General features: G+C 41.2%; 1 protein-coding gene across 1 annotated transcript in view; it reads left to right on the plus strand.

Moving 5' to 3' along the window:
* Nucleotides 1-25123, plus strand: part of ruvbl1 (RuvB-like AAA ATPase 1) — a 79017-nt gene that overhangs the window by 9730 nt on the left and 44164 nt on the right. Inside the window, exons 4-6 of the mRNA XM_073072000.1 lie at nt 12401-12552; nt 16507-16596; nt 18191-18340. Of these exons, the coding sequence (XP_072928101.1) occupies nt 12401-12552; nt 16507-16596; nt 18191-18340 (392 nt within the window). The remainder of the gene's footprint in view (nt 1-12400; nt 12553-16506; nt 16597-18190; nt 18341-25123) is intronic.

Raw genomic sequence — 25123 nt, forward strand, 5'->3', positions numbered from 1 at the left:
GCACAGGTGCAAAGAAAATCTTGCAGCAGTATCAGAGGCAAATAGCATCATATAAACAACATTCACAAGGAAAATAAATTAAGCTTAATTAAGAAAAGTGAATATGTTAATAAACCAGGTGTTTTATGAGTTAGCCATGTTTAAACTTAACTGTTGGATCTAGGTCCTGGTGTTCTAGTAATAAGACCATGAGGCATTCACAGGGAAAATAAATTAAGCTTAACTTAAAAAGAAAAAAAGTGTAGGGTTCAAATTTGTCAGGTAAGATTTTCCTTTGAGGAAACATGCTGACTATGGTCTACTTTATCATGTGCCTAAACTTTCCTTTCTTCTGTCTCTCTCCCTTGTTGAAGAGTGGAGTGACATTTGCAATTTTCTAGTCTTCTGGAACCATTCCAGAATCTAGTGATTCTTGAAAGATTGTTACTAACGCCACCTCTATCAGAACTCTGGGATGTACACTATCTGGTCCAGGTGACTTGTCTACTTCAGATCTTGCAGTTTCTCAAGGACTTTCTCTCTAGCTATGGTAAATTCACACACTTCATGTCCCCTGACACATGGAATTTTCACCATACTGCTAGTGTCTTCCACAATGAAGAATGATGCAAAATAACCTCTCCATTTTCCAGCGGTCCAATATCCATTCTCGCCTCCCTTTTACACTTTATGTATCTGAAGAAACTTCTGGTATCCTCTTTAATATTATTGGCTGGCTAGCTTTCATATTCCAACTTTACCTTAATGACGTTTTTTTTAATGCCTCCTGTTGGTTTTTAAAAGCTTCCCAATTCTCTAACTTCCCTCTAATTTTTCCTCTATTATATGTGCTCTCTTCGGCTTTTACGTTGGATTTGACTCCTCTTGTTAGCCATAGTTGTCATCTTTCCTTTAGAATACTTCTTCCTCTTTGGAATGTATATATCCTGTGCCTTCCAAATTGCTTCCAGAAATTCCAGCCATTGCTGCTCTGCTGTCTTCCTTGCCAGTGTTCTTTTCCAGTTGGTTCTGGGTAATCCTCTCTCATGCCTCTGTAATTTCCTTTACTCCACTATAATACTGATACATTTGACCTTAGTTTTTCCTCATATTTCAGGGAGAATTCATCATATTATGACCACTTGCCTCTCAGGGTTCTTCTACCTTAAGGTCTCTAATCAATTCTGATTCATTGCACAACACCCAGTCCAGAATAGCTGATCATCCAATGGGCTCATCAACGAGCTGCACTAAAAAGCCATCTCATAGGCACTCCAGAAATTTCCCCTCCTGTAATTCAACACCAACCTGATTTTTTTTCCAAACTACCTACTTATTGAAGTCCCCCATCACTATTGTAACATTGCCCTTTTAGCATGCTTTTTCTATCTCCCATTGTAATTTGTAGGCCACATCCTAACTACTAAATCCTAAGTGTACTACTACTACATCCTAACAAGGGTAAAGAGATCCCATCAAGATCTCTTTACCCTTGCAGTTCCTTGGCTCTATCCATAATGATTCAACAACCTCCAACCCTATGTCACCTCTTTCTAATGATTTGATTTCATTTTGTACCAACAGAGCAATGCTGCCCCTTCTGCCTTCCTGCTTGTCCTTTCAATACAATGTGTATCCTTGGACATTAAGCTCCCAGCTATAATCTTTCAGCCATGATTCAGTGATACCTGCCAATCTGCACCTGTGCTGCAAGTTCATCTACCTTAATCAGAATCAGGTTTATTATCACTGGCATGTGACATGAAATTTGTTAACTTAGTAGTAGCAGCAGTTTGATGCAATACACAATCTAGCAGAGAGAGAAAAAAATAATAAATAAAACATAATAGTCAAGTAAATCAATTACATATATTGAACAGATTATTAAAAAAATATTCAAAAACAGAAATACTGTACATTAATAAAAGTGAGGTAGTGTTCAAAGATTCAATGTCCATTTAGGAATCGGATGGCAGAGGGGAAGAAGCTGTTCCTGAATTGCTGAGTGTGTACCTTCGGGCTTCTATATCTCCCACCTGATGGTAACAGTGAGAAAAGAGCATGCCCTGGGTGCTGGGGGTCTTTAATAATGGACGCTGCCTTTCTGAGACATCGCTCCCTAAAGATGTCCTGGGTACTTTGTAGGCTAGTGGCCAAGATGGAGCTGACTAGATTTATAACCTCCTGCAGCTTCTTTCAGTCCTTTGCAGTAGCCCCTCCATACCAGATAGTGATGCAGCCTGTCAGAATGCTCTCCACGGTACAACTATAGAAGTTTTTTAGTGTATTTGTTGACATGCTAATAAAGTATAGCCGCTGTCTTGCCTTCTTTATGACTACATTAATATGTTGGGACCAGGTTAGATCCTCAGATCTTGACTCCCATGAACTTGAAGCTGCTTACTCTCTCCACTTCTGATCCCTCTATGAGGATGGGTATGTGTTCCTTCATTTTACCCTTCCTGAAGTACACAATCAGCTCTCTCGTCTTACTGACGTTGAGTGCCAGGTTGTTGCTGCGGCACCATTTCACCACCTGAGATTCTACCAACAATGGTTGTATCGTCAGCAAATTTGTAAATGGTGTTTGAGCTATGCCTAGCCACAGTCATGTGTATAGAGAGAGTAGAGCAGTGGGCTAAGCACACACCCCTGAGGTGCGCCAGTGTTGATCGTCAGCGAAGAGGATATGTTATCACCAATCTGCACAGACTGTGGTCTTCCGGTTAGGAAGTCGAGGATCCAATTACAGAGGGGGGCACAGAGGCCCAGGTTCTGCAACCTTCAATCAGGATTGTGGGAATAATGGTATTAAATGCTGAGCTGTAGTCGATGTACAGTGTCCTGACATAGGAGTTTGTGTTGTCCAGGAGAGCCATGGAGATTGTGTCTGCCATTGACCTATTGTGATGATAGGCAAATTGCAATGGGTCCAGGTCCTTGCTGAAGCAGGAGTTCAATCTAGTCATGACCAGCCTCTCAAAGCATTTCATCACTGTCAACGTGAGTGCTACTGGGTGATAGTCGTTAAAGCAGCCCACATTATTCTTCTTTGGCACTGGTACAATTGTTGCCTTCTTGAAGCAAGTGGGAACTCCTGCCTATAGCAGTGAGAGGTTGAAAATGTCCTTGAATACTCCTGCTATTTAGTTGGCACAGGTTTTCAGAGCCTTACCAGGTACTCCATCAGGACCTTCTGCCTTGCGAGGGTTCACTCTCTTTAAAGACGGTCTAACATCGGCCTTTGAGACAGAGATCACAGGGTCATCAAGTGGTCCTGCATGTACTGCACATATTCAAGTACAACATCCTTTCAGTCCTGTATTCGCCCTTTTCGATTTTGTCCTCCCGTGGCTCTCCACCCTCCCCATTCACAACATCCTTTGCTCCCACCAGATTTGCAAACTCTTTTTCCATATAAAAAATATGTGCATGTGTGCCTAAGACTTTTGCACAGTACCGTAGATGGACAGTTCATCAATTTGGATCTTTTTAATTTATTTACATGGAATGACTATATATGTATCTTTCGGTACTGTGGGCATACCATTTGGTATGCCATACCATAGCAACACTTGCGGGTTGTCCAACATAATCATCGCTGATTTGATTTGACGCAAAAGAGTCATTTCACTGACTCAGCAGGTCAGGCAGCATATATAGAAATAAATAAACAGTTGACGTTTTAGGCCAAAACTCTTCTGGATCCATTTCACTACGTTTTGATTCAAAGGTTAATTTAATGTCAGAGAAATGTATGCAATATACATCTTGAAATGCTTTTCCTTCGCAAAACATCTATGAAAAGAGAGGAGTGCCCCAAAGAATGAATGACAGTTAAATGTTAGAATGTCAAAGTCCCACCCCCCAGCTTCCCTCCCTACCGGCGCGTAAGCAGCAGCAAACAACAATCCTCCTCCCTCCCCACCAGCAAAAACAAAATGCACCTGCTACCTGCACTCAAACATGAGCAAAGCAACAGCAAAGACACAGACTTGCAGTTACCCCAAAGATTGCATTGTTCACCCAATAATTCGACATGCTGCAGGCTCTCTCTCTGTCCTAATAAGGGAGAAAGAGGTGACTGCATTCCATTTTCCAGCAAGTGGGGAGACATAACAAATAACTTGCTGGATTATGATGTTAAAAGTTCAGTACATTGCTTTTTTCGAGCTCTTTGCCTGGAGATCGCAAGGATCCCGGGTCCCCAGGCACACAGTAGATGTTCGACTCCTCCAACAACACACAGATCTCTTGTGGCGACACTGACCCTTGATTCGCCCGTCTTCAGTTACTCGAGATCCTAGGCTTCTGAAACCGTGCCAAAATCTTAGGCCGAGATATTGGCATGCCGAATAGTGGCTGATTGTGGAGCCCCATTCCCGCAAAGAACTGTAGTCAGGATGCAACTCCAGGTGAGGGTCTTCAAAAGAACTCTGAAAGGGAAAAATTAAAGATGGAAATGAGACTGTTTTCGAAGATGCAAGCATAGGAGTCACAGTTGGGTGCCATCCTTTGACAAATAAAACTAATCTTTAAATCCTTCTGAATCTGGGCACCATTGTCAGCTGTTCCAATCATCTGACCCCTTCCAAGCATTTAATGGTTTCCACAATACAACTTTGTTTCTTTACAATTATCATTTGTTGTAAATACCACACTTTATTTAGGTGTTGTTTTTGAGGGGGGGACTCAGTTTGTCAAGTATTGTCATTTGATTTTTTTTAAAGAAACAAATATTAGTAATATTGATTTTTTAAAATTTTTGTGTTTGATATGATAACAAATTTCACATATATGGAATACACATTTCACATACTGGTGATAATAAATCTGATCCTGATTGTTTTATTTTTGTGTTGCATCGGATCCAGATTAACAATTTAAGTTCTCCTTTACACTTTTGACTTTAAACAATCTTGGATTTAATACTATGTTGCTGTGTGCCATGAGGTAAGCATCTACAACCTGGTCTGAAGAGGTTGCTTCATAATCATCCCAACAAAATCTTGACCCATTAATTCTGAGAAAAATGAAGCTACTGGCCATACCTGCCTTTTATGTAGCTGTCAAATTAAAAACTCCAAGAGAAATAAAAGGAGAGAAGCTCACGGTATTTCCTTGAAGTGATGACGTGCCCTGTCGTGGTTTTAGTAATTCAACCTCGCAGATGAAACTGTTGTCAGCATTGTTGTCAGTTTGAGAGATAAAGGCAGTGGAGTTAAATCACTTACACAGCCTGCCTCATTGATAAGCCAGCACATTCTCTGAATGTCAGAACGGGAGAACTTTGTGAACAAATAACTGACCTGTTGAAAGATCGGGATGTTTCAGCAGAGCATCTCTCCACTGCTTTCAACCTTCGATCCACCTGGTTCGGACTAAATCCAACCATTGAGAGAATCTTCCTTTTTTATCCAAAGATGTCACAGATGAGCTTAATATTTATAAAATAGTTATGCAGTGTAGTTACCATGAATTAGACTGCTTAAAGTTTCAACAATTAAATAAATGCTGCTCTTTTAATTTTTTTTAAATGTCTCATGCTCTAATCTTTTTTCTTTTATACACATAACTCTCATCTCAAGATTACGGCCCCCACATTGGGAGAAGGTACATTGTAAACAGTCCATTCTCTGACTTATCCTTTTTAATGACACCAGTGGGGATGTCAATAAAATAGGATATCAAGGATGGGCCTGCAAAATAATAATGACTGTGCTTTCTTCAGCAAATGTGCATTTTTCAAGGAAGATATAAAGATTAAAGATCATGAAAGTTAGCTTCATTTGTCACATGTACATCGAAACATAGTGAAATGCGTCTTTTGGGTCAACGACCAACACATTCAGAGGATCATTCCGGGGCAAACTGCAAGAGTCACTATGTTTCCAGCACCAACATAGCATGCCCACAGTTTACTAACCCTAACCCATGTGTCTTTAGAATTTTGGAGGAAACCCATGCAATCACAGGGAGCACGTGCAAACACTTTAAAGGCAATGACAGGAATTCAACCCAGATTGCTGGCACTGTTGCTACTTTACAGTACCACCCTTGATACTAATAAAGAATGGAATTGCTGTTGTTGACCATCTTCTCATCTGTCTCTGCTGTATCTCTTGTGCTAACACTATAGGTCAGGATTTGAACCTCAAAGTTTCCCATCCAGGACTGGTCAAGCAGGACTGCAAAGGTAGTAGTCTTAGGATTACTGCCTGTGCCATGTGACAGTGAGTATAGGAATAGAATGAGGTGGGGGATAAATGCGTGGCTGAGGGATTGGAGCAGAGGGTAGGGATCCAGATTTCTGGATCATTGGGACCTCTTTTGGGGCAGGTGTGACCTGTACAAAAGGACAGGTTGCACTTGAATCCGAGGGGGACTAATATCCTGTCAGGGAGGTTTGCTAAGGCTACTGGGGAGGGTTAGGGTATGTTCCAGTGAGACAGGGAAGTTATGGTAGGGTACAGGAACCATGGTGTGCAAAGGCTGTGATAAATCTAGTCATGAACAAAAAAGCTTACAAAAGGTTCAGAGATCTAGGTAATGTTAGAGATCTAGAAGATTATAAGGCTAACAGGAAGGAGCTTAAAAAGGAAATTAGGAGAGCCAGAAGGGGCCATGAGAAGGCCTTGGTGGACGGGATTAAGGAAAACCCCAAGGCATTCTGCAAGTATGTGAAGAGCAAGAGGATAAGTGAAAGAATAGGACCTATCAAGTGTGTATGGAACCGGAGGAAATAGAAGAGGTTCTTAATGAATACTTCAGTATTCACTATGGAAAAGGATCTTGGTGATTGTAGGGATGACTTGCAGCAGACTGGAAAGCTTGAGCATGTAGATATTAAGAAAGAGGATGTGCTGGAGCTTTTGGAAAGCATCAAGTTAGATAAATCGCTGAAACCGGATGAGATATACCCCAGGCTACTGTGAGAGGCGAGGGAGGAGATTGCTGAGTCCCTGGTGATGATCTTTGAATTATCAATGGGTACAGAAGAGGTTCTGGAGGATTTCAGGGTTGCGGATGTTGTTCCTTTATTCAAGAAAGGGAGTAGAGATAGCCCTGGAAATTATAGACCAGTGAGTCTTACTTGGTAAGTTGATGTAGAAGATCCTGAGAGGCAGGATCTATTAACATTTGGAGAGGTATAATATGATTAGGAATAGTCAGCATGGCTTTGTAAAGGGCAGGTTGTGCCTTACAAGCCTGATTGAATTTTTTGAGGATGTGACTAAACACATTGATGAAGGAAGAGCAGTAGATGTAGTGTATATGGATTTCAGACAAACATTTAATTAGGTACCACATGGAAGGCTTATTGAGAAAGTAAGGAGGCATGGAATCCAAGGGGACATTGCTTTGTGGATCCAGAACTGGCTTGCCCACAGAAGGCAAAGAGTGGTCGTAGACAGGTCATATTCTGCATGGAAGTCGGTGACCAGTGGTGTGCCTCAGGGATCTGTTCTGGAACCCTTACTCTTTGTGATTTTTATAAATGACCTGGATAAGGACGTGAAGGGATGGGTTAGTAAGTTTGCTGATGACACAAAGGTTGGAGGTGTTGTGGATAGTGTGGAGGGCTGTCAGAGGTTATAGCGGGACATTGATAGGATGCAAAACTGGGCTGAGAAGTGGCAGTTGGAATCCAACCCAGAGAAATGTGAGGTGGTTCATTTTGGTAGGTCAGATATGATGGCAGAATATAGTATTAATGGTAAGACTCTTGGCAGTGTGGAGGATCAGAGGGATCTTGGGGTCCAAGTCCATAGGACGCTCAAAGCAGTTGCGCAGGTTGACTCTGTGGTTAAGAAGGCATATGGTGTATTGGCCTTCATTAATCGTGGAATTGAATTTAGGAGCCAAGAGGTAATGTTGTGGCTATATAGGACCCTGGTCAGACCCCACTTGGAGTACTGTGCTCAGTTCTGGTTGCCTCACTACAGGAAGGATGTGGAAGCCATAGAAAGGGTGCAGAGGAGATTTACAAGGATGTTGCCTGGATTGGGGAGCATGCCTTATGAAAACAGGTTGAGTGAACTCGGCCTTTGCTCCTTGGAGTGACGGAGGATGAGAGGTGACCTGATAGAGGTGTATAAGATGATGAGAGGCATTGCTCGTGTGCATAGTCAGAGACTTTTTCCCAGGGCTGAAACGGTTGCCAAACGAGGACACAGGTTTAAGGTGCTGGGGAGTAGGTACGGACGAGATGTCAGGGGTAAGTTTTTTACGCATAGAGTGGTGAGTGCATGGAATGGGCTGCCGGCAACGGTGGTGGAGGCGAATACGATACGGTCTTTTAGGAGACTTTTGGATAGGTACATGGAGCTTAGAAAAATAGAGGGCTATGGGTAAGCCTAGTAATTTCTAAGGTAGGGACATGTTTGGCACAACTCTGTGGGCCGAAGGGCCTGTATTGCGCTGTAAGTCTCTGTTTTTCTATCCATGTTGCTATACATCAATTTGGACAGATAAGCATGTATTCAATGATAATGTAGGGACTTCATCACTATTGTCCTTAATTACTACTGATTACATTACTAATGCTCATCCCAGGATAATATTGTTTCTTCTTGAGGAATACACAAAATGCTGGAAGAACACAGCAGGTCAGACGGCATCTGTGGAATTGATTAAAGAGACAATGTTCTAAGCCAAGACCATTCACCTGGACTGGAAAGGAAGGGAGCAGAAGCCAGCATAAGAAGGGGGGAGGGGAAGGAGTATAATCTTGAAGGTTTATGGATGAAACCAGGTGTGTGGGGAAAGAGGGATGAAGCTGGGAGTGGATAGATGGAAAAGGTAAAATGCCAGAGAAAAATTAACCTGAGGGAGGTGATAGGCAGCTGAGGAGAGGAGGTAGGAGGCCAGAGTGAGGAATAGAGGAAGGGGAAGGGGGAAAGTACCAGAACTTGGAGAAATTGATGTTAATGCCATCATGTTGGAGGCTACCAAAATGGAACTATTGCTCCTTCAACTTGAGAGTGCTCTCATCATGGCAGAAGAGGAAGCCATGGACTGGCATGTCTTTATGTTGTTTCTTGGTTGCTTCTGTTTAGTTTGAATGCATATTGGGAACAGAAAAGTTAATCTAGAAATACTAAAAATACCTAAGGTACAAACCAAAAAAGAGAACCCTTGCATTCTAACTGACCAGATCAGTAAGCTGGTAAATAGCTTAAAAATTTAAGTGAAAGCCAAAAAAGAAAGCGGAACCTTAATTAGACCGTAGAAAGGAAGTTTTTTGGTCGAAAAATTTTTGAGCTTCATTTAATGACATAAAGAGACAATGGGAATTATCAGAGAGGACAATTCTCAATCGGGCAGGAAACAACAGGAGTGGTCTGAGACCCATTCGAAAGAATTCCGACATCAGTGGCTTAAATGCCATTCGTTCCTTCAGAACCTCGGGGCTGAAATCTTCAACGAAGCAGAATTTGAAACCTTTAAATTCAAACATGCCTTTCCGCCGAGCAAAACATATCAAATAATCCTTAATATGAACATAATGGAGACGAATAATAACTGGTCTTGGTTTAGAACCATCAGAAGATTTTGGACGTAGCGTATGATGAATGCGGTCAATTAATGGAGGGGCATCCAGAACTTCTGTGCCTAACACATCGAATAAAAATTGAGAAAAGAATTTGATAGGATGACCCTCCTCAATGTCTTCAGGAAGACCAATTATCTGTAGATTCTGTCTTCAAGATCGATTTTCAAGGTTGGTAACTTCGAATTTATAATGATCCAGCTGTTGCGACATCGAAGCTAAATTTTGTTCCAGAGTTGTAATCCTTCGATCTCTCTGCCGAGCTCCTTCGTCAAGTTCTGAAATTGTTGCTTGCTGTAGTTCAAATTCACGTTTAAGTGATCTAAAATTATCTTCAACCGTCTTTAAGACTCCTTCGAACACGGCAAATTTTTGAGTACGTTTTTCATCTAGAAGTTTCCACATTGTTTCAAAAGTTAAAGGAGGTTGCTTAGGTAGTTTGGGATCACCATCTTTTTTACCAATGGTAAAATCAGAGTCTTTCCCATTTTTAGCTTCTCGTGATCTGGTATTCATTTCCAACAACTTAAAGTCAAAATCCAAAAATATGTCTATAACATAAGCCTTTTAGTGTAGGTATAAAACAAAGTAAATAAGGGTGGCTACAAGTAATTGAACTAAAGGGAATGGAGCAAAGCCAAATTGAACCTCACGCCATGAGCGCCACCAGGAGAGTTCTCGAATGCATATTGGAATACAATTGCAAAATAAATACCTATTTAGAAATGAATCTTGTATTCATTATTCTGCTCCTTCCATTGATAGCGGCTAAATTTCCTCAGGTCGTGTCAGACTTCAACCATAACTGGTATGAATTTGGTTGATGGAGTTAGAGGAAAAGTCATAAGTTTAGAATGTGCTGTGGCATGCATTGAGAACTTGTATCTGCATGAAAGCAATTTGAGACATGAAGCACACATGATCAATGTGCTGAAGTACATGTGTCACCCGATACCTTGCTAGGCCTCTTGGGAAAACTACAAGGACCTCAAAGAAGCTTTTTTTTGTTCTTGTCTCTTTATTTCAAAGTTGAGAACCATTTTGGGTCACCCATCTTGCATGTCAGCCAAGTGTTTGAATTATTAGGCTTGATGAAATATTTTTAGGAAATAAAACACTCAGAAATGAATAATGTAGTTGTCTTTTCTGGAAACACTATTGATTCACTTACTGGTAACTGAACACAGAGCCCCAAAGATCAAAACTGTGTTTGGTCTCACCAAACTCTGTATTTAAGCGGAGGCTTTAATGATGAAATGTCTTGAGGTTTAGTTAATTTGCCAACCCATTTGCAGTCAAGCTTCTCCAAATAATCCTGTCAATCTTCATTTGGAATTGCATCTTTTTTGAGTAAAAGTTAAGTTGATTTAATAACAGCACATTAGAAACAGATGAGCTGTTTTTATGTTGGTGCCAATGAAATGCTTTCAGTGCTTGGTTTGAATTGAAGAGCTTGTGCATCATAAGATATTCACAATACTGGAAGCCATTTGGCCCTTTTCTGTACTGGTCAAAAATAAATGGCCCTACCAAGTCCAGTTGTCTGGCATTGGGTCTATATCTCTGTGGCTCATGGCTTGTCAAATATACACCCAAATGCTGGTCAAGTGTGATGACTACTGCCTTACAGCCCTTTCCAACAGTGATTTCCAACCACTTGCCACTATGTATACAAAAATTAATTTTCTCATTTATTTTACTTATTTATTGAGCTACAATGTGGAGTAGGCTCTTCCAGCCCTTCGAGCGACCCCACGATTTAACCTGAACCTAACCATGGAACAATTTTCAATGACCAATTAACCTATCAACCGGTACAACTTCGGTATATGGGAGGAAACTGGCATCCGGAGGAAGCCCACGGGGAGAACATACAAACTCCTTACATTAACCCTACAATAGTATAGCAGTTAGTGTGGCTTCTTCTGTAAGAAGTCTGTACATCCACCCCATAGAATGCGTTCGTTTTCTCTGGGTTCTCTGGTTTCTGCCCATAATCCAGAGACATACCAGTTACTAGGTTAACTGGTCATTATAAATTGTCCTGTGGTTAGGTTAGTGTTAAATCAGGAGTTCTCTTAGGCTGCTGGATGACATTTCTCAAAGGGCCAGAAAGGCCTACTCCAAGCTGTGTCTCTAAATAAATAGATTGCTTCAGATCTGTATAGTCACAGACTGCAGAGAATAGTTAAAACAGCTCCCCCCCCCCCCCTCCCCCCACTATTGACAACATCTACAGGAGGCACTTCTTCAAGAATCCAGATTCTATTATTAAGGTCCCCTACCATCCAGGTTATGCCTTCTTCTCACTGCTCCAATTGGGCAGGAGGTACAGAATCCTGGATTCCCTCACCACCAAATTCAGGAACAGCTACTTTCCTACAATCATCATGTTCTCAAACAGACCTGCATAACTCTATTCCTAACTCAGTTATGAAATTCTACTGACTTCCTCTATGATCTTGTCTCCGTTGGTGTTTTATTTTGCACTGATGTCTTGTTTTTGCAGTCTTTTTTTCTTCACTCTCTTGTATAATTTGTGTTGTGTGTTGTCTGACCCTACCTATATGACCGTGATCTACTTCAAGCAAGTTTTTCATTGTACCTGTACCTCACTGAACTAGTGCACGTGACAATAAACTTGACTTGATTCAAAACCAGCCCCTCACTGGACAGAGCTTGGTGGCAACAGTTGTTATATTAGAGCCAGATGGGGTGGCTGCCGAGAGCACTGGAGAAAAACCTTTGAAGTGAAAACACTGTAATTATATGAAACATTTGCAAAGGCATCTATTTTCTTGTTTTCTTCTCCCACCCAACATGTTCGTGATTTATTGTCTGCTCTAAATGTTTCTCATGTTTTTTCAGGCCTAAGGATTAAAGAGACAAAGGAAGTTTATGAAGGCGAGGTCACAGAACTGACCCCTTGTGAGACTGAAAATCCCATGGGTGGTTACGGAAAGACAGTCAGCCACGTTATCATTGGGTTAAAGACAGCAAAGGGCACGAAACAACTGAAGGTATGGAAAATTGTTCGTGATTGTGTTGATAGTCCTTCTGTTTTGGCAAGGGATAATAACATTCAAAGAAGAGACCATGCAACATTTTCCAGCTCTGACCTGGGTGCAATCAACAAAGAATTTCTGAGAAGTATTCCTTTGAATAATGTCACTAAGCCATTCAAAAATTTCAGACTGGCCCTTGGTGTGTTATTTTTGTCTTTCCAAACTTGGCTATAAGTTGCTTGTCACAGAGTCTTGCAGCACAGAACTGGGCCCTTCGGCCCACTGTATACATATCAAACTTTTGGCCCACATGTACAATCCTGTTTGCCTGCATTATGCCCGTATCTTTCTAAGCTTTGCCTACAGGCAAACACTTAAACATAGCGCAGTCTCAAATTGGAGGTGGACTGATTGGATGCAGCTGCTAAAGGGAAAAATTACAACTGAGCATTTAAAGTCAAGATAGTAAGAGATCCAGTCAATGTGATGCTGAGCGTTAGTCTCTGTCAAGGTTGCGGCTCAGGCATAATTGTGTTTTCTTTTATATAGTTTTTGAGAGACGTAGGGATGTATTTGGGGGCAGAGGATGGGGGAAAGGAATGGTTCTGTTACATTGGTTCTGCTGAGCATGGTGGGCATGCAGTATTGGCTCTGGAACAAGTGACATTTGCAGTCTCCTCCAGCACCCCTTGGGTGTGTTAGCTGTTAATGCAAATTACACATTTCACTAAGTCTGATAAATACATTTGTAGCTCAGAGGTAACTTATACCTGTAAGGGTAAGAATCAAAGACAGTAAAATTAAGGAACTTTGTTTTACAAAGGAATTGAGAAATAGAAGGAAACAAGCATCAAGTGTGGGCAACCCCAGCATTACAGCTGCTCAGGTTACAAGAAATTGCCCTTGCAGAATGCCCAAACCAGCACCCAAGATTTTGAGATACAAAGTAAAATGTGCTCTCACATAATTTTATTTGGGGATGGGAAGGTAAATACTTTTCAGCTTGTGTTTCTTGACTTGTGTAGATGACATGACTTCACTCAAAGGTTAAAAAGGTCAAATTTAATGTCAGAGAAATGTATACAATATACACCCTGAAATGCTTTTTCTTCACAAACATCCACAAAAACAGAAGTGCCCTAAAGGATAAATGAAAGCTAAACATAAGAATCCAGAAGCTGCCCCCCATGTGAGTATGCAGCAGCAAGCTCTCCCCGCCAGCAAATAAAAAGCACACCCACTACTGAGCACAAGCATGAGCTAAGCTATAGCAAAGACACAGACCAAAGTTACCCAAAGGCTTTGCATTTCATCGGACATTCGACAACCCACAGGTTCTCTCTCCCTGGCAAGGGAGAGGGAGGTGTCCCCCATTTTCACAGTGAGCGGGAGTCGTAACAACAACCCGCTGGTTAACGATGTTAAAAGTCCGTTTCATCACTTTTTTTGAACTCTGTGTCCAAGGATCGCAAAGACCTCGAGTCTTCAGGCCCACGGCGAAAGATTTTCCGCCCTTCCCAATGACACACGGGTCTCCTGCCGTGACACCGACCCTCGATCCACCTGTCTCCAGAGCCCTGAGATCTTAGGCTTCCGAATACGATCGAGACTCTCAGGCGGAACCCTTGGCATGTCAAATAACGGCCAGTCGTGGAACCCCGAGAACAGGCCCCGTTCCCACAAAGAACTGAAGCCTGTGTGTAACTCCAGGTCAGGGTCTTCAAAAGAACCCTAAACGGGAAAAATAAAGATTTTAAAGGTGGAAATACATCTGCTTCTGAAGTTGAAAGCAAAGGAGTTGCAGTTAGATGCCATTATCCCTCCTAAGCTCTGCAGTAAGGTTATTTTCTCGGAACCCTCTGTAACACAGAAGTCGCCTGTATGTACATTTATTTTCTACTGTTTTATATGGGAAAAATGAAGAAATTAGGCAGGCAAGAAGAGGCTATTAAATTACCTTATCAAATAGGAATAAGGGGAATCCTGAAGTCTGTTATGGGTCTATTCAAAGCAAAGAGGGAGGAAAGAAAGAGTTGCTTGCCTCAAGGACCGCAAGGATATTCAGTATATGGAGCTAGGGGGTTATGAGTGAGGTCCACAATGAACACTGCTTCATCTTCGCCAGGGAGGGGTAAGTGGAGGATGAGGAGGTACACTAATGTTCTGAAACATGTCTCTATTAGCAAAGAATAAGTGTTAGCAATATTTCTACATATTATGGTGGATAAACCTCCAGGTCCTGATGGGATCTATTCTAGGGTGCTACATGAAGTGAGAGAGATTGCTGGGGCACTTAAAAAAAGTTCTTTGCACCTTCATTGGCCAGAGGCGAAAGTACAGAGAGCTGTAGGATAGATAATATATTCAAAAAGGGCAGTCGAGATACTACTAGGAAACTACAGGCAGTTCAGCCTTGCATCAATAGTGGGGAAATTATCAGTAAAAGAAATGTAAGAGACAGAATTTGTTCACTTGAAAAGATGGACTGATCAGGAGGAGGAGTCATTCGTTTCTTTGCAGGAGAATTCCTGCCTCATGAATCTGAAGATTTTTGAGGGAATATCTTATAACAGTTTGGTTATATTTACGTGGACTTCATCAGTGCTTTTGACAAAAGTCCCACAAGGTTGTCTGATCCAGAATGGTAGGGTACATGGGATCTAAGGTGTTTTGGCAAACTGGAACCAAAATTGACTTGGTGGTAGGAGGTTGAGGTAACAGTTAAAGGATGTTTTACTGACTGAAACCCTGTAACCAGTGGTAAACCACGGGGATCAGTACTGATGTAGGTGGACTGATTCGTAAGTTTGCTAATGACACTAAAGAATCGGTGAGGTCATGGGCAGTGAAGAATGCTGTGAAAAGATAAAGGGAGTCACACAGCAAATGGAAAGTTGAGAGGAGCTGAACTGGAATTTAATCCAAACAAGTGTGCAATAATGTATTTGATGTCCCAGCATGTTAACAGGACATGTACAGTAAATAGAGACAGAAGTGTTGATGTACAGAGGGGCTTGGGTGCAAGTTTACAGCTTCCAGAAAATGGCTGCACAATTTGATAGGGTAGCAAAGTGGACATTCAGCATTCTTGCCTTCACAGGCTGAGACATTGAGAATAAAACTTGGAATTTTGTATTTCAACTACTGGTTAGACCACTCTTGGAGTATTGTGTACATTTTTCATTGCCACACTATAGAAAGGATGTGAATGTTTTAGAAAGAGTGGCAAAGGTTATTCACCAGGATGTTGCTTTAAATGGAGGACTATAGTAATAAGGAGAGCCTGGAGGGCTGAGTTTGTTCTCACTGGAATGAGGGAGGCTGGGGTGACCTTTTAGAGGTTTACAGAATTGAGGGGCATTGATAGGGTAGCTAATCTTTTTCTTTGCTGGGTCAGGGAGTCCAACATCAGAGGGTAAAGGTTTAAGATAAGGAGAAAGATTTAAAGGGAGTCTGATGTTAAAGTCCCCCCCCCCCCCCCCCACACAGGATTGTGTTTATAAGGAACAATCAATCTGTTAGGAAGTAGTGAAGACTTACAGTTACAATGTGTAAGAGACATTTAGCCAGGTTCTTGGATAAGAAGGGAGAAGAGCAATAATATTCTAATGTGGGCAAACAGGATTAGTGAGGATAAGCATTGCAGTTGACATGGACAAGTTGAGCCAACTCTGTACAACTCTGACTGTTATCCTGCTCGACCATTTCCTCTGGTAGGAAATATCTGTGTGTGTGTGTGTGATAAATATAATCTACCTTCAAATCTCTTTTTAAAACTCCTCTAAACCTTAAACCTATGCCCTCTTGTGTTGATGCACCAACTGGGGGAAAAGACTCTGCATATCTAACCATCCAGTTAATCAGGTTGAGTTTTGTGCATGGTTAACCATGGCGAGCATTTTTGCATGTTTTGTTTTAATCTTCAGCGACTCTCTTTTGTGTAATAGTGTTACATGTGGTGCATTTCAGCTTGATCCCAGTATCTATGAGAGTCTTCAGAAGGAGCGCGTTGAAGTTGGAGATGTGATTTATATTGAAGCAAATAGCGGAGCCGTGAAGGTAAATTTTCCAAATCTTAACTGGATCAAGTTGTTAACACTGCTTCTCTGCAACTTCACTGTAGGTAGTTTATTATAGGAAGGAAGACTCCACATTTTAAATGTTGAATAGGTTTTGTCAAACTGTCAGGATTTAAAAACCTGCGGGGAATTTGAAAGTTGTATGCAATCAATAGATATTCATTTATGTGTCTATGAATGTTTAATAAAACTAATGCACTGCTTTTGCTTAACTTTGGACATGAAGGGGTTTTTAGAGCATTGTAGTTCAATTCCAAGCAAAATAAATAAGAAACCTTTTCTGGAAATGCCAAAGAAACAGCGAGAATTGCTTGAAGTAGTGCTAAAAGGATGTGAGAGAATAGTTGCACTTCACTTCCAAATCTATGTTTAGCACTGACAATTAACTTCTCTCATTAGATTACTGTTTGCAGCTAAATGTATCTAAATATAAACAAAACAGAATGATTCTAACTGTTGTTCAGGTGCTTGAAACTTACTCAGTTTACAGCCATGTCCTTCCTGGACTATTGATCTGTAATACACAATGGGCTGAGAAGATTTTAAAATGCTAACAATTCCAGCAATTAATGTTAAATTTAGTTTATTTTTTTTAAAAAAACAAGACAATCCTTGATGGTGTAGTGATGATAGAATGAGTAAGTTGAAATATCAGCTTCACTGCCTGATCTTGGGAACAGATCATTAGGGATTCTAAATTTAGTCTTGTTTCCCCAGAGAGGGAGGAAAATCAGCCAGGTTCCTTGCCATTAATATGGTGATCCTTGATGCACAAGTACTTAGAGCACAGCTGCAAAAGGGAGCTTGCTTGCAGTCTTAACACAATAGTCTGCCAGTGTGCAATGTCTGGTATTAATACATGAAAAGTGTTTGCTAAAGTGTCACCACTACAAGTGGAGTAACACTCAAAATTTCGCATGCATTCAGCAGGTCAGGCAGCACCTATGGAGAGGAATAAAGAGTCAAAGTTTCAGGCCAAGATCCTTCAAGAGTCTTGGATTTCCAGCATATGCAGAATCTTTTATGTTTACCAGAGCACGTGGAGCCTATATTCCAATAGGCTACAGTTGAAATATAGGGAGAAAATTGGCAAAAAGAAATGTAATAATCTAGCGTGTTGATCCTTTAATCTAGTCAGTAGGTTCTGGCTATGAGAGCTTTAAATGATTATGAAAAGTTACTAAGCATTTTATCAGAACAAGTTAACACACGCTGAGCCATCCAGCTGCAAAGTGACCCTAACATGTTTACTGAACTGTGGTTAATGTTATCTGTTGTATCGGATCCTTTAGTAAGAATAGCAAATTTAGAGGTACATTATCTCAGGACGGTGAAAAAGACCAATTTGCTGGAAAGTTAAGTTGCTTTTGGCAAGAATCGAGGTGGACAGGTGGGCTGCCTTTGCTTGCCAAAAACAAGGAAGACAGCTACAGTCTGTCGACAAAGGCCTGTCAATCCCATAATTGTGCATCAGGGGCCTCTCCAGCTGCTTTTCTTTGGATCTTATTTGGAAAGAGAGCTGATAGTGCACCTGTTATTTCCCCCCCCCCCCCCCCCCCCCGCGGACATCACAGAGGCAAGGCAGGTGTGATACGTATGCTACGGAATTTGACCTTGAAGCTGAAGAGTACGTTCCACTGCCAAAGGGCGATGTTCACAAGAAGAAAGAAATCATACAGGACGTGACACTGCACGATCTAGATGTTGCAAATGCAAGACCACAGGTAATAAGCATAACGTTATTCAGATTCACTTGAGGTGGGGTTCTGTAATATGCAACCTGAAAATGTTTGCAGTATTAAATTCATTGCAGTTATTGCAAATCATCAGTGTTTGTGCATCAAAATAGGGCTGAAGTGATTTCACATGAGCAGTTGATTTTCCTTGAGAAAACACACACAGAATGTTGGAGAAACTCAGCAGGTCTTTGAAGGGGAATAAACAGTCAGCAGTCATCAGGACTGGAAAGGAAGGGTGCAGAAGCCAGTTCAAGAAAGGTGGGCTGGGAAAAATTTCCTTAGAATTTTGCGCTTTTATTAAAGGGGTGCCAAAATAGTATAGTGCTTAGCACGACGCTATTACAAGCATTCAGAGTTCATCTGTATGGAGTTTATGTGTTCTTGCCATGAGCAAGGTGCTCTGGTTTCCTCCCACAGTCCATTGATGTACCAGTTAGTAGGTTAATTGGTCATTGTAAATTGGCCTGTGATTAGGCGAGGGTTAAATAGGCGGGTTGCTGGGTGGTGCAGCTTGTTGGATCAAAAGGGTCTGTATCTCTAAATAAGTATAAAATCAAAAAACTGCAAGCCTGCTAATAAGGTTGATCAAATCTTGGGAACATTGCTTGACAGAAGACTACCAACCCGAGTTCTAAAAAGCCCCCTGACTTTTTTTGTACAGTGACTGTGAGATAATTTATTTCTGAATAGGCAATAAGAATCTGAATTTAACATCCCACTCAAATGGTAGCACGAACAAGGTAAAATATTTAAGTATGAGGATAGAATATGACTTCATCTCAGTGAGCAGTATTAACCCAGAATCCTCTAACCTAAAGCAGCAAACAATCTGCTGAAGGACACAGAATCAACAATTTCCTTCTCCCACCCATGCATGGTTCCAGTATCTACATTCTCTTGTGTCTCTATTCTAACCAAAAGACCAGAATGAAGCTGAATCAATCTGCCACCCCCTAGATTTACATCAGCACTCTATATTATGGAACATAGACTATTACTGCACTGTACAGGCCTTCCAGCACATGCTGTTGTACTGACCGTTTTACCTACTCCAAGATTAATCTAACCCTCCTCTCCTACATAGTCCTCATTTTCCTATCATTAAGTTTCCTTAACACCCCTAATGCCACCCCTGGCAGGGTGTTCCACATGTGTCTGTTTTGGGTAAATTGGTGAAGGCATTTAAACCAGTTCACCTGCTCAACTTGTCATCTAAGAATAATTAAATAAAGCATTATATTATTTTGTATTTATTGCTAATGTCAGGTATGGAAAACTTTCAGTTACATAAACAATGTTAGAATGGAACCCTTCAATTCTTAATCTCCCTACATATAAAAGCCAAATTGAGTAACAAATTATGTATTAAAATGAAATACAGAACCAACTAGAACACTAACAATAGTACATATTACTGTAAAACTGTATTACTTCCTAAGTTATCGATTGAGAAATTCATCCAGTGTATGCAATGATCAAAGTCAGCACAGACAGCAAGTGCAGATAATGGACTGCCTTCAAACAATGCTATCAGCAATGTATCCTCCAAATCTTCATTTTCTTCTGACATTCAAGATGATTGTCGATACCTTAATAATTTCTAACTTATTGAAGTGGTGAAATCCTTTCATTTTCACTTTCAGTTGTTACTGAGCAAAACAGTTCGGAATTGTCTTACTGCTTATTTCTCACCAACTATCAGTGACAATAATCACTGCTTTTTGATCACAAGCACATGTAACTGACACTATTTATAAATCTATTCACTGTAAGCATAGTGTAGCGCCTAAGGGCCACACATGTTTGTGACTGACACTAGTTAGAAGCTGTTCGGCAATGTTCTTCTGTCCCAATTAAGTGACCTGATGAACCAATGACAATTAAATATATATATCTTCATATATTTCCATAGGACCAAAAATATAAGACAGTAAGATATAGGAATGGGAGTAGGCCATTCGGCCCATCGAGTCTGCTCTGCCATTCAATCATGGGCTGATCCAATTCTTCCAGTCATCCCCACTCCCTTTCCTTCTCCTCATACCCTTTGATGCCCTGGCTAATCAAGAACTTATCTATCTCTGCTTTAAATGCACCCAAAAGCTGCCAGATGTTCCTCATACGGTAACCCTTTCATTCCTGGAATCATTCTTGTGACTCTTCTCTGAACCCTCTCCGATGTTGGTATATCCCTTCTAAAATAAGGAGCCCAAAACTGCACACAATAGTCAAAGGTCTCACAAGTGCCTTATAGAGCCTCAACATCACATCCCTGCTCTTAAATTCTATACCTCTAGAAATGAATGCCAACATTGCATTTGCCTTCTTCACCACCGACTCAACCTGGAGGTTAACCTTTAGGGTATCCTGCACAAGGGTTCCCAAGTCCCTTTGCATCTCTGCATTTTGGATTCTCTCCTCATCTAAATAATAGTCTGCCCGTTTATTTCTTCCACCAAAGTGCATGACCATACACTTTCCAATGTTATATTTCATTTGCCACTTCTTTGCCCATTTCCCTAAACTACCTAAGTCTCTCTGCAGGCAGTCTGTTTCCTCAACACTATCTGCTACTCCACCTATCTTTGCATCGTTAAAAAATTTAGCCATAAATCCTTTAATCCCATAGTCCAAATCATTGACGTACATCATAAAAAGCAGCAGTCCCAACACCGACCCCTGGTTCAACTCCACTGGTGACTGGCAGCCAGAATAGGATCCCTTCATTCCCATCTCTGTTTTCTGCCGATCAGCCAATGCTCCACTCATGCTAGTAACTTCCCTGTAATTGCATGGGCTCTTGCTAAGCAGCCTCATGTGCGGCACCTTGTCAAAGGACTTCTGAAAATCCAAGTATATCACATCAACTGCATCTCCTTTGTCTACCCTGCTTGTAATTTCCTCAAAAAATTGCAGTCGGTTAGTCAGGCAGGATTTTCCTTTCAGGAAACCATGTTGGCTTTGGCCTATCTTGTCATGTGCCTCCAGGTACTCTGTAACCTCATCCCTAACATTCGATTTCAACAACTTCCCAGCCACTGATGTCAGGTAACAGGTCTATAGTTTCCTTTCTGCTGCCTCCCACCCTTCTTAAATAGCGGAGTAACATTTGCAATTTTCCAATCATCCAGTACAATGCCAGAATCTATCAATTCTTGAAAGATCATCATTAATGCCTCTGCGGTATCTCCAGCTACTTCCTTCAGAACCCAAGGGTGCATTCCATCAGGTCCAGGAGATTTATCCACCCTCAGACCATTAAGCTTCCTGAACACCTTCTCAGTCATAATTTTCACTGCACGTATTTCCCTTCCCTGACACTTTTGAATATCCAGTATACTGCAGCTGTCTTCCAATATGAAGACTAATGCAAAATAAGCATTCAGTTCCTCTGCCATCTCTGCGTCTCTCATTACAATATTTCCAATGTCATTTTCTATTGGCCCTATATCTAGCATCAACTCTCTTTTACCCTTTATATACTTTAAAAAAGCATTTAGTACCTTCTTTGATATTAGTCACCAGCTTCTTTTCAAAATTCATCTTTTCCTTCGTAGTTTCCTTCTGCAAGCTTCCCAATCCTCTATCTTCCCACTGGCTTTAGCTTCCTTGTATGCCCTCTCTTTTGCTTTTACTTTGGCTCTGACTTCACTTGTCAGGCACAGTAGTGTTCTTCTTATTTAGAATATATATGTGTTGCACTTCCCCTCATTTTTTGCAGTAACCATTACTGCTCTGCTGTCCTTCCTGCTAGTGTCTCTTTCCAGCCAACCTTGACCAGTTCCCCTCTCATGCCATTGTAATTTCCTTTATTACACTGAAATACTGACACATTGGAATTTAGTTTCTCCTTCTCAGATTTCAAAGTGAACTCAATCATATTGTGATAACTGTTCTCTAAGGGTTCCTTAACCTTAAGCTCTCTTATCACCTCCAGATCATTGCACAACACCCAGTCCAGCACAGCCAATCCCTAGCGGGCTCAACAACAAGATATGCTAAAAAGCCATCCCTTAGACATTCTACAAATTCTCTCTCTTGAGGTCCAGTACTGACCTGGTTTTCCCAATCCACTTTCATATTAAAATCCCTTCTGACACACCTTTTCTATCTCCTGCTGTAATTTGTAATCCACATCCTGGCTGCTGTTTGGAGGCCTGTATACAACTGCCATTAGGGTCCTTTCACACTTGCCATATCTTGAGTCAACCCATAGAGACTACACCTTCCGATCCTAAGTCATCCCATTCTAATGATTTAATACACAGGGCCACACCACCCCCTCTGCCTACTAACCTATCTTTCTGATACACTATATATCCTTGGATGTTCAACTCCCAATGGCAACTATCCTTTAGCAAAGTTTCAGAGTTGGCCACAACATCATACTTGCCAACCTGTAGCTGAATTTCAAGATCGTCCATTTTATTTCTTATGCTGTGTGCATTCAAATATAAAATTTTCAGTCCAGTATTTGCTGCTTTCTGTTTTTTCCTCGGCCCTATCACTCTGGTTCCCATCCCCCTGCCAAATTAGTTTAAACCCTCCCAAACAGCTGTATTAAACCTGCCTGCTAGGATATTAGACCCCTTTGGGTTCAGGTGTAACGTATCCTTTTTGTACAGGTCGTACCTCCCCCAGAAGAGGCCCCAATGATCCAGGAACCCAGATATAGGGGCAGAATTAGGCTATTTGCCCATCGAGTCTGCTCTGCCTTTCTATCATGGCCGATTTATTATCCCTGTCAATCCTATTCTCCTGCGTTCTTATTGAATTTTTTGATGCCATGACTTATCAAGAACCTATCAACCTCTGCTTTAAATATATCCAATGACATTGCCTCCACAGTCATCTGTGGCACTGAGTTCCACAGATTCACCACCCTCTGAAGAAATTCCTCCTCTGTTCTAAAGGACATACTGCTATTCTGAGGTTGCGACATCTAGTCTTGGACAAGCTCACTATAGGAAATATCCTCTCCTTATGCACTCAGTGGCCTTTTCAATATTTGATAGTTTTCAATGAGATCCCCCCCCCCCCCCCCTAATTTTTCTTAGCTCCAGTTACTACAGGTCCACAGTCATCAAACACTCATCGTATGTTAGCTTTTTGACTCCTGGAATCATCCTTGTGAACTTCCTCTGGACCCTCTCCAATGCCAGCACATTCTTTCTTAGATAAGAGTCCCAAAACTCCCCTCAATACTTCATATACAATCTGATTAATGCCTTGTAAAGTCTCAAGCAAACGCTAATTTGTTTTATATATCTTGCATTTCCACAATGTTTCAACATTTCAGATTTCCAGGTTTTGAATTATGCCTTTTAGTTATCGTAATATCTACTGAGGTGTACAACAGGCATAAGCGCAGAACTGGGGGATTTATAGAATGCCTACACGATGGTTGAGCCTACTAGGGGAAAGGCAGTTTTGGATTGGGTGTTGTGTAATGAGCTAGATTTGATTAAGGAGCTTTAGGTAAAGGATTCCTTATGAGGCAGTGATCATAATATAATAGAATTCACCCTGCAGTTTGAGAGGGAGAAGATGAAGTCAGGTATATCAGTATATTAGTGGAGTAAAGAAAATTGCTGAGGATGTGGCCAAAATTGATTAGAAGGGGACACCAGCAAAGATGACTGCAGAACAGCAATGGTTAGTGTTTCTGGGAGAAATTCAGAAAATGCAGGAAAGATACAGAAGTATTCTAAAGGGAAGAGTAGGCAGCCATGGCTGACTAGGGTAATCAAAGATGGCATAAAAGCAAAAGAGAGTGCGTATAATACAGCAAAAATCAGTGGGAAGTTAGAGGATTGGGAAGCTTTTAAAAACCACTAGAAGGCAACTAAAAAAAAAAGAGAAAAGATGAAATATGAAGGTAAGCTAGCCAGTAATATCAAAGAAGATGCCATTTTTTTCTGATATGAAGAGTTAAAGAGACAAGAGTAGATATTGGATCATTGGAAAATGATGCTGGAAAAGTAGTAATAGGGACAAAGTAGTGGCAGACAAACTTAATATGTGTTTGCATCAGTCTTCACGATGGAAGACACTAACAGTATCCCAGAAATTTGAGAGTATCATGGGTCAAAAGCAAATGTAGTTGCTATTACTAAGGAGAAGGTGCTTGGGAAGCTGAAAGGTCTCAAGGTAGATAAGTCTTCTGGACTAGATGGACAACACCCCAGAGTTCTAAAGAGATTGTGGAGACATTCATAAAGATGTTTCAAGTATCAGTAGATTCTGGAATGACAATAGACAATAGGTGCAGAAGTAGACCATTCAGCCCTTTGAGCCTACACCGCCATTTTGAGATCATGGCTGATCATCTACTATCAATACCCGGTTCCTGCCTTGTCCCCATATCCCTCGATTCCCCTATCCATAAGATACCTATCTAGCTCCTTCTTGAAAGCATCCAGAGAATTGGCCTCCACTGCCTTCCGAGGCAGTGCATTCCAGACCCCCACAACTCTCTGGGAGAAGAAGTTTTTCCTTAACTCTGTCCTAAATGACCTACCGCTTATTCTTAAACCATGCCCTCTGGTACTGGACTTTCCCAGCATCTGGAACATATTTCCTGCCTCTATCTTGTCCAATCCCTTAATAATCTTATATGTTTCAATCAGATCCCCTCTCAATCTCCTTAATTCCAGCGTGTACAAGCCCAGTCTCTCTAACCTCTCTGAGTAAGGCAGTCCTGACATCCCAGGAATTAACCTTGTGAATCTACGCTGCACTTCCTCTACAGCCAGGATGTCCTTCCTT

This window comes from Hemitrygon akajei, chromosome 19, assembly GCF_048418815.1.
Source record: "Hemitrygon akajei chromosome 19, sHemAka1.3, whole genome shotgun sequence".
Lineage (NCBI taxonomy): Eukaryota > Metazoa > Chordata > Chondrichthyes > Myliobatiformes > Dasyatidae > Hemitrygon > Hemitrygon akajei.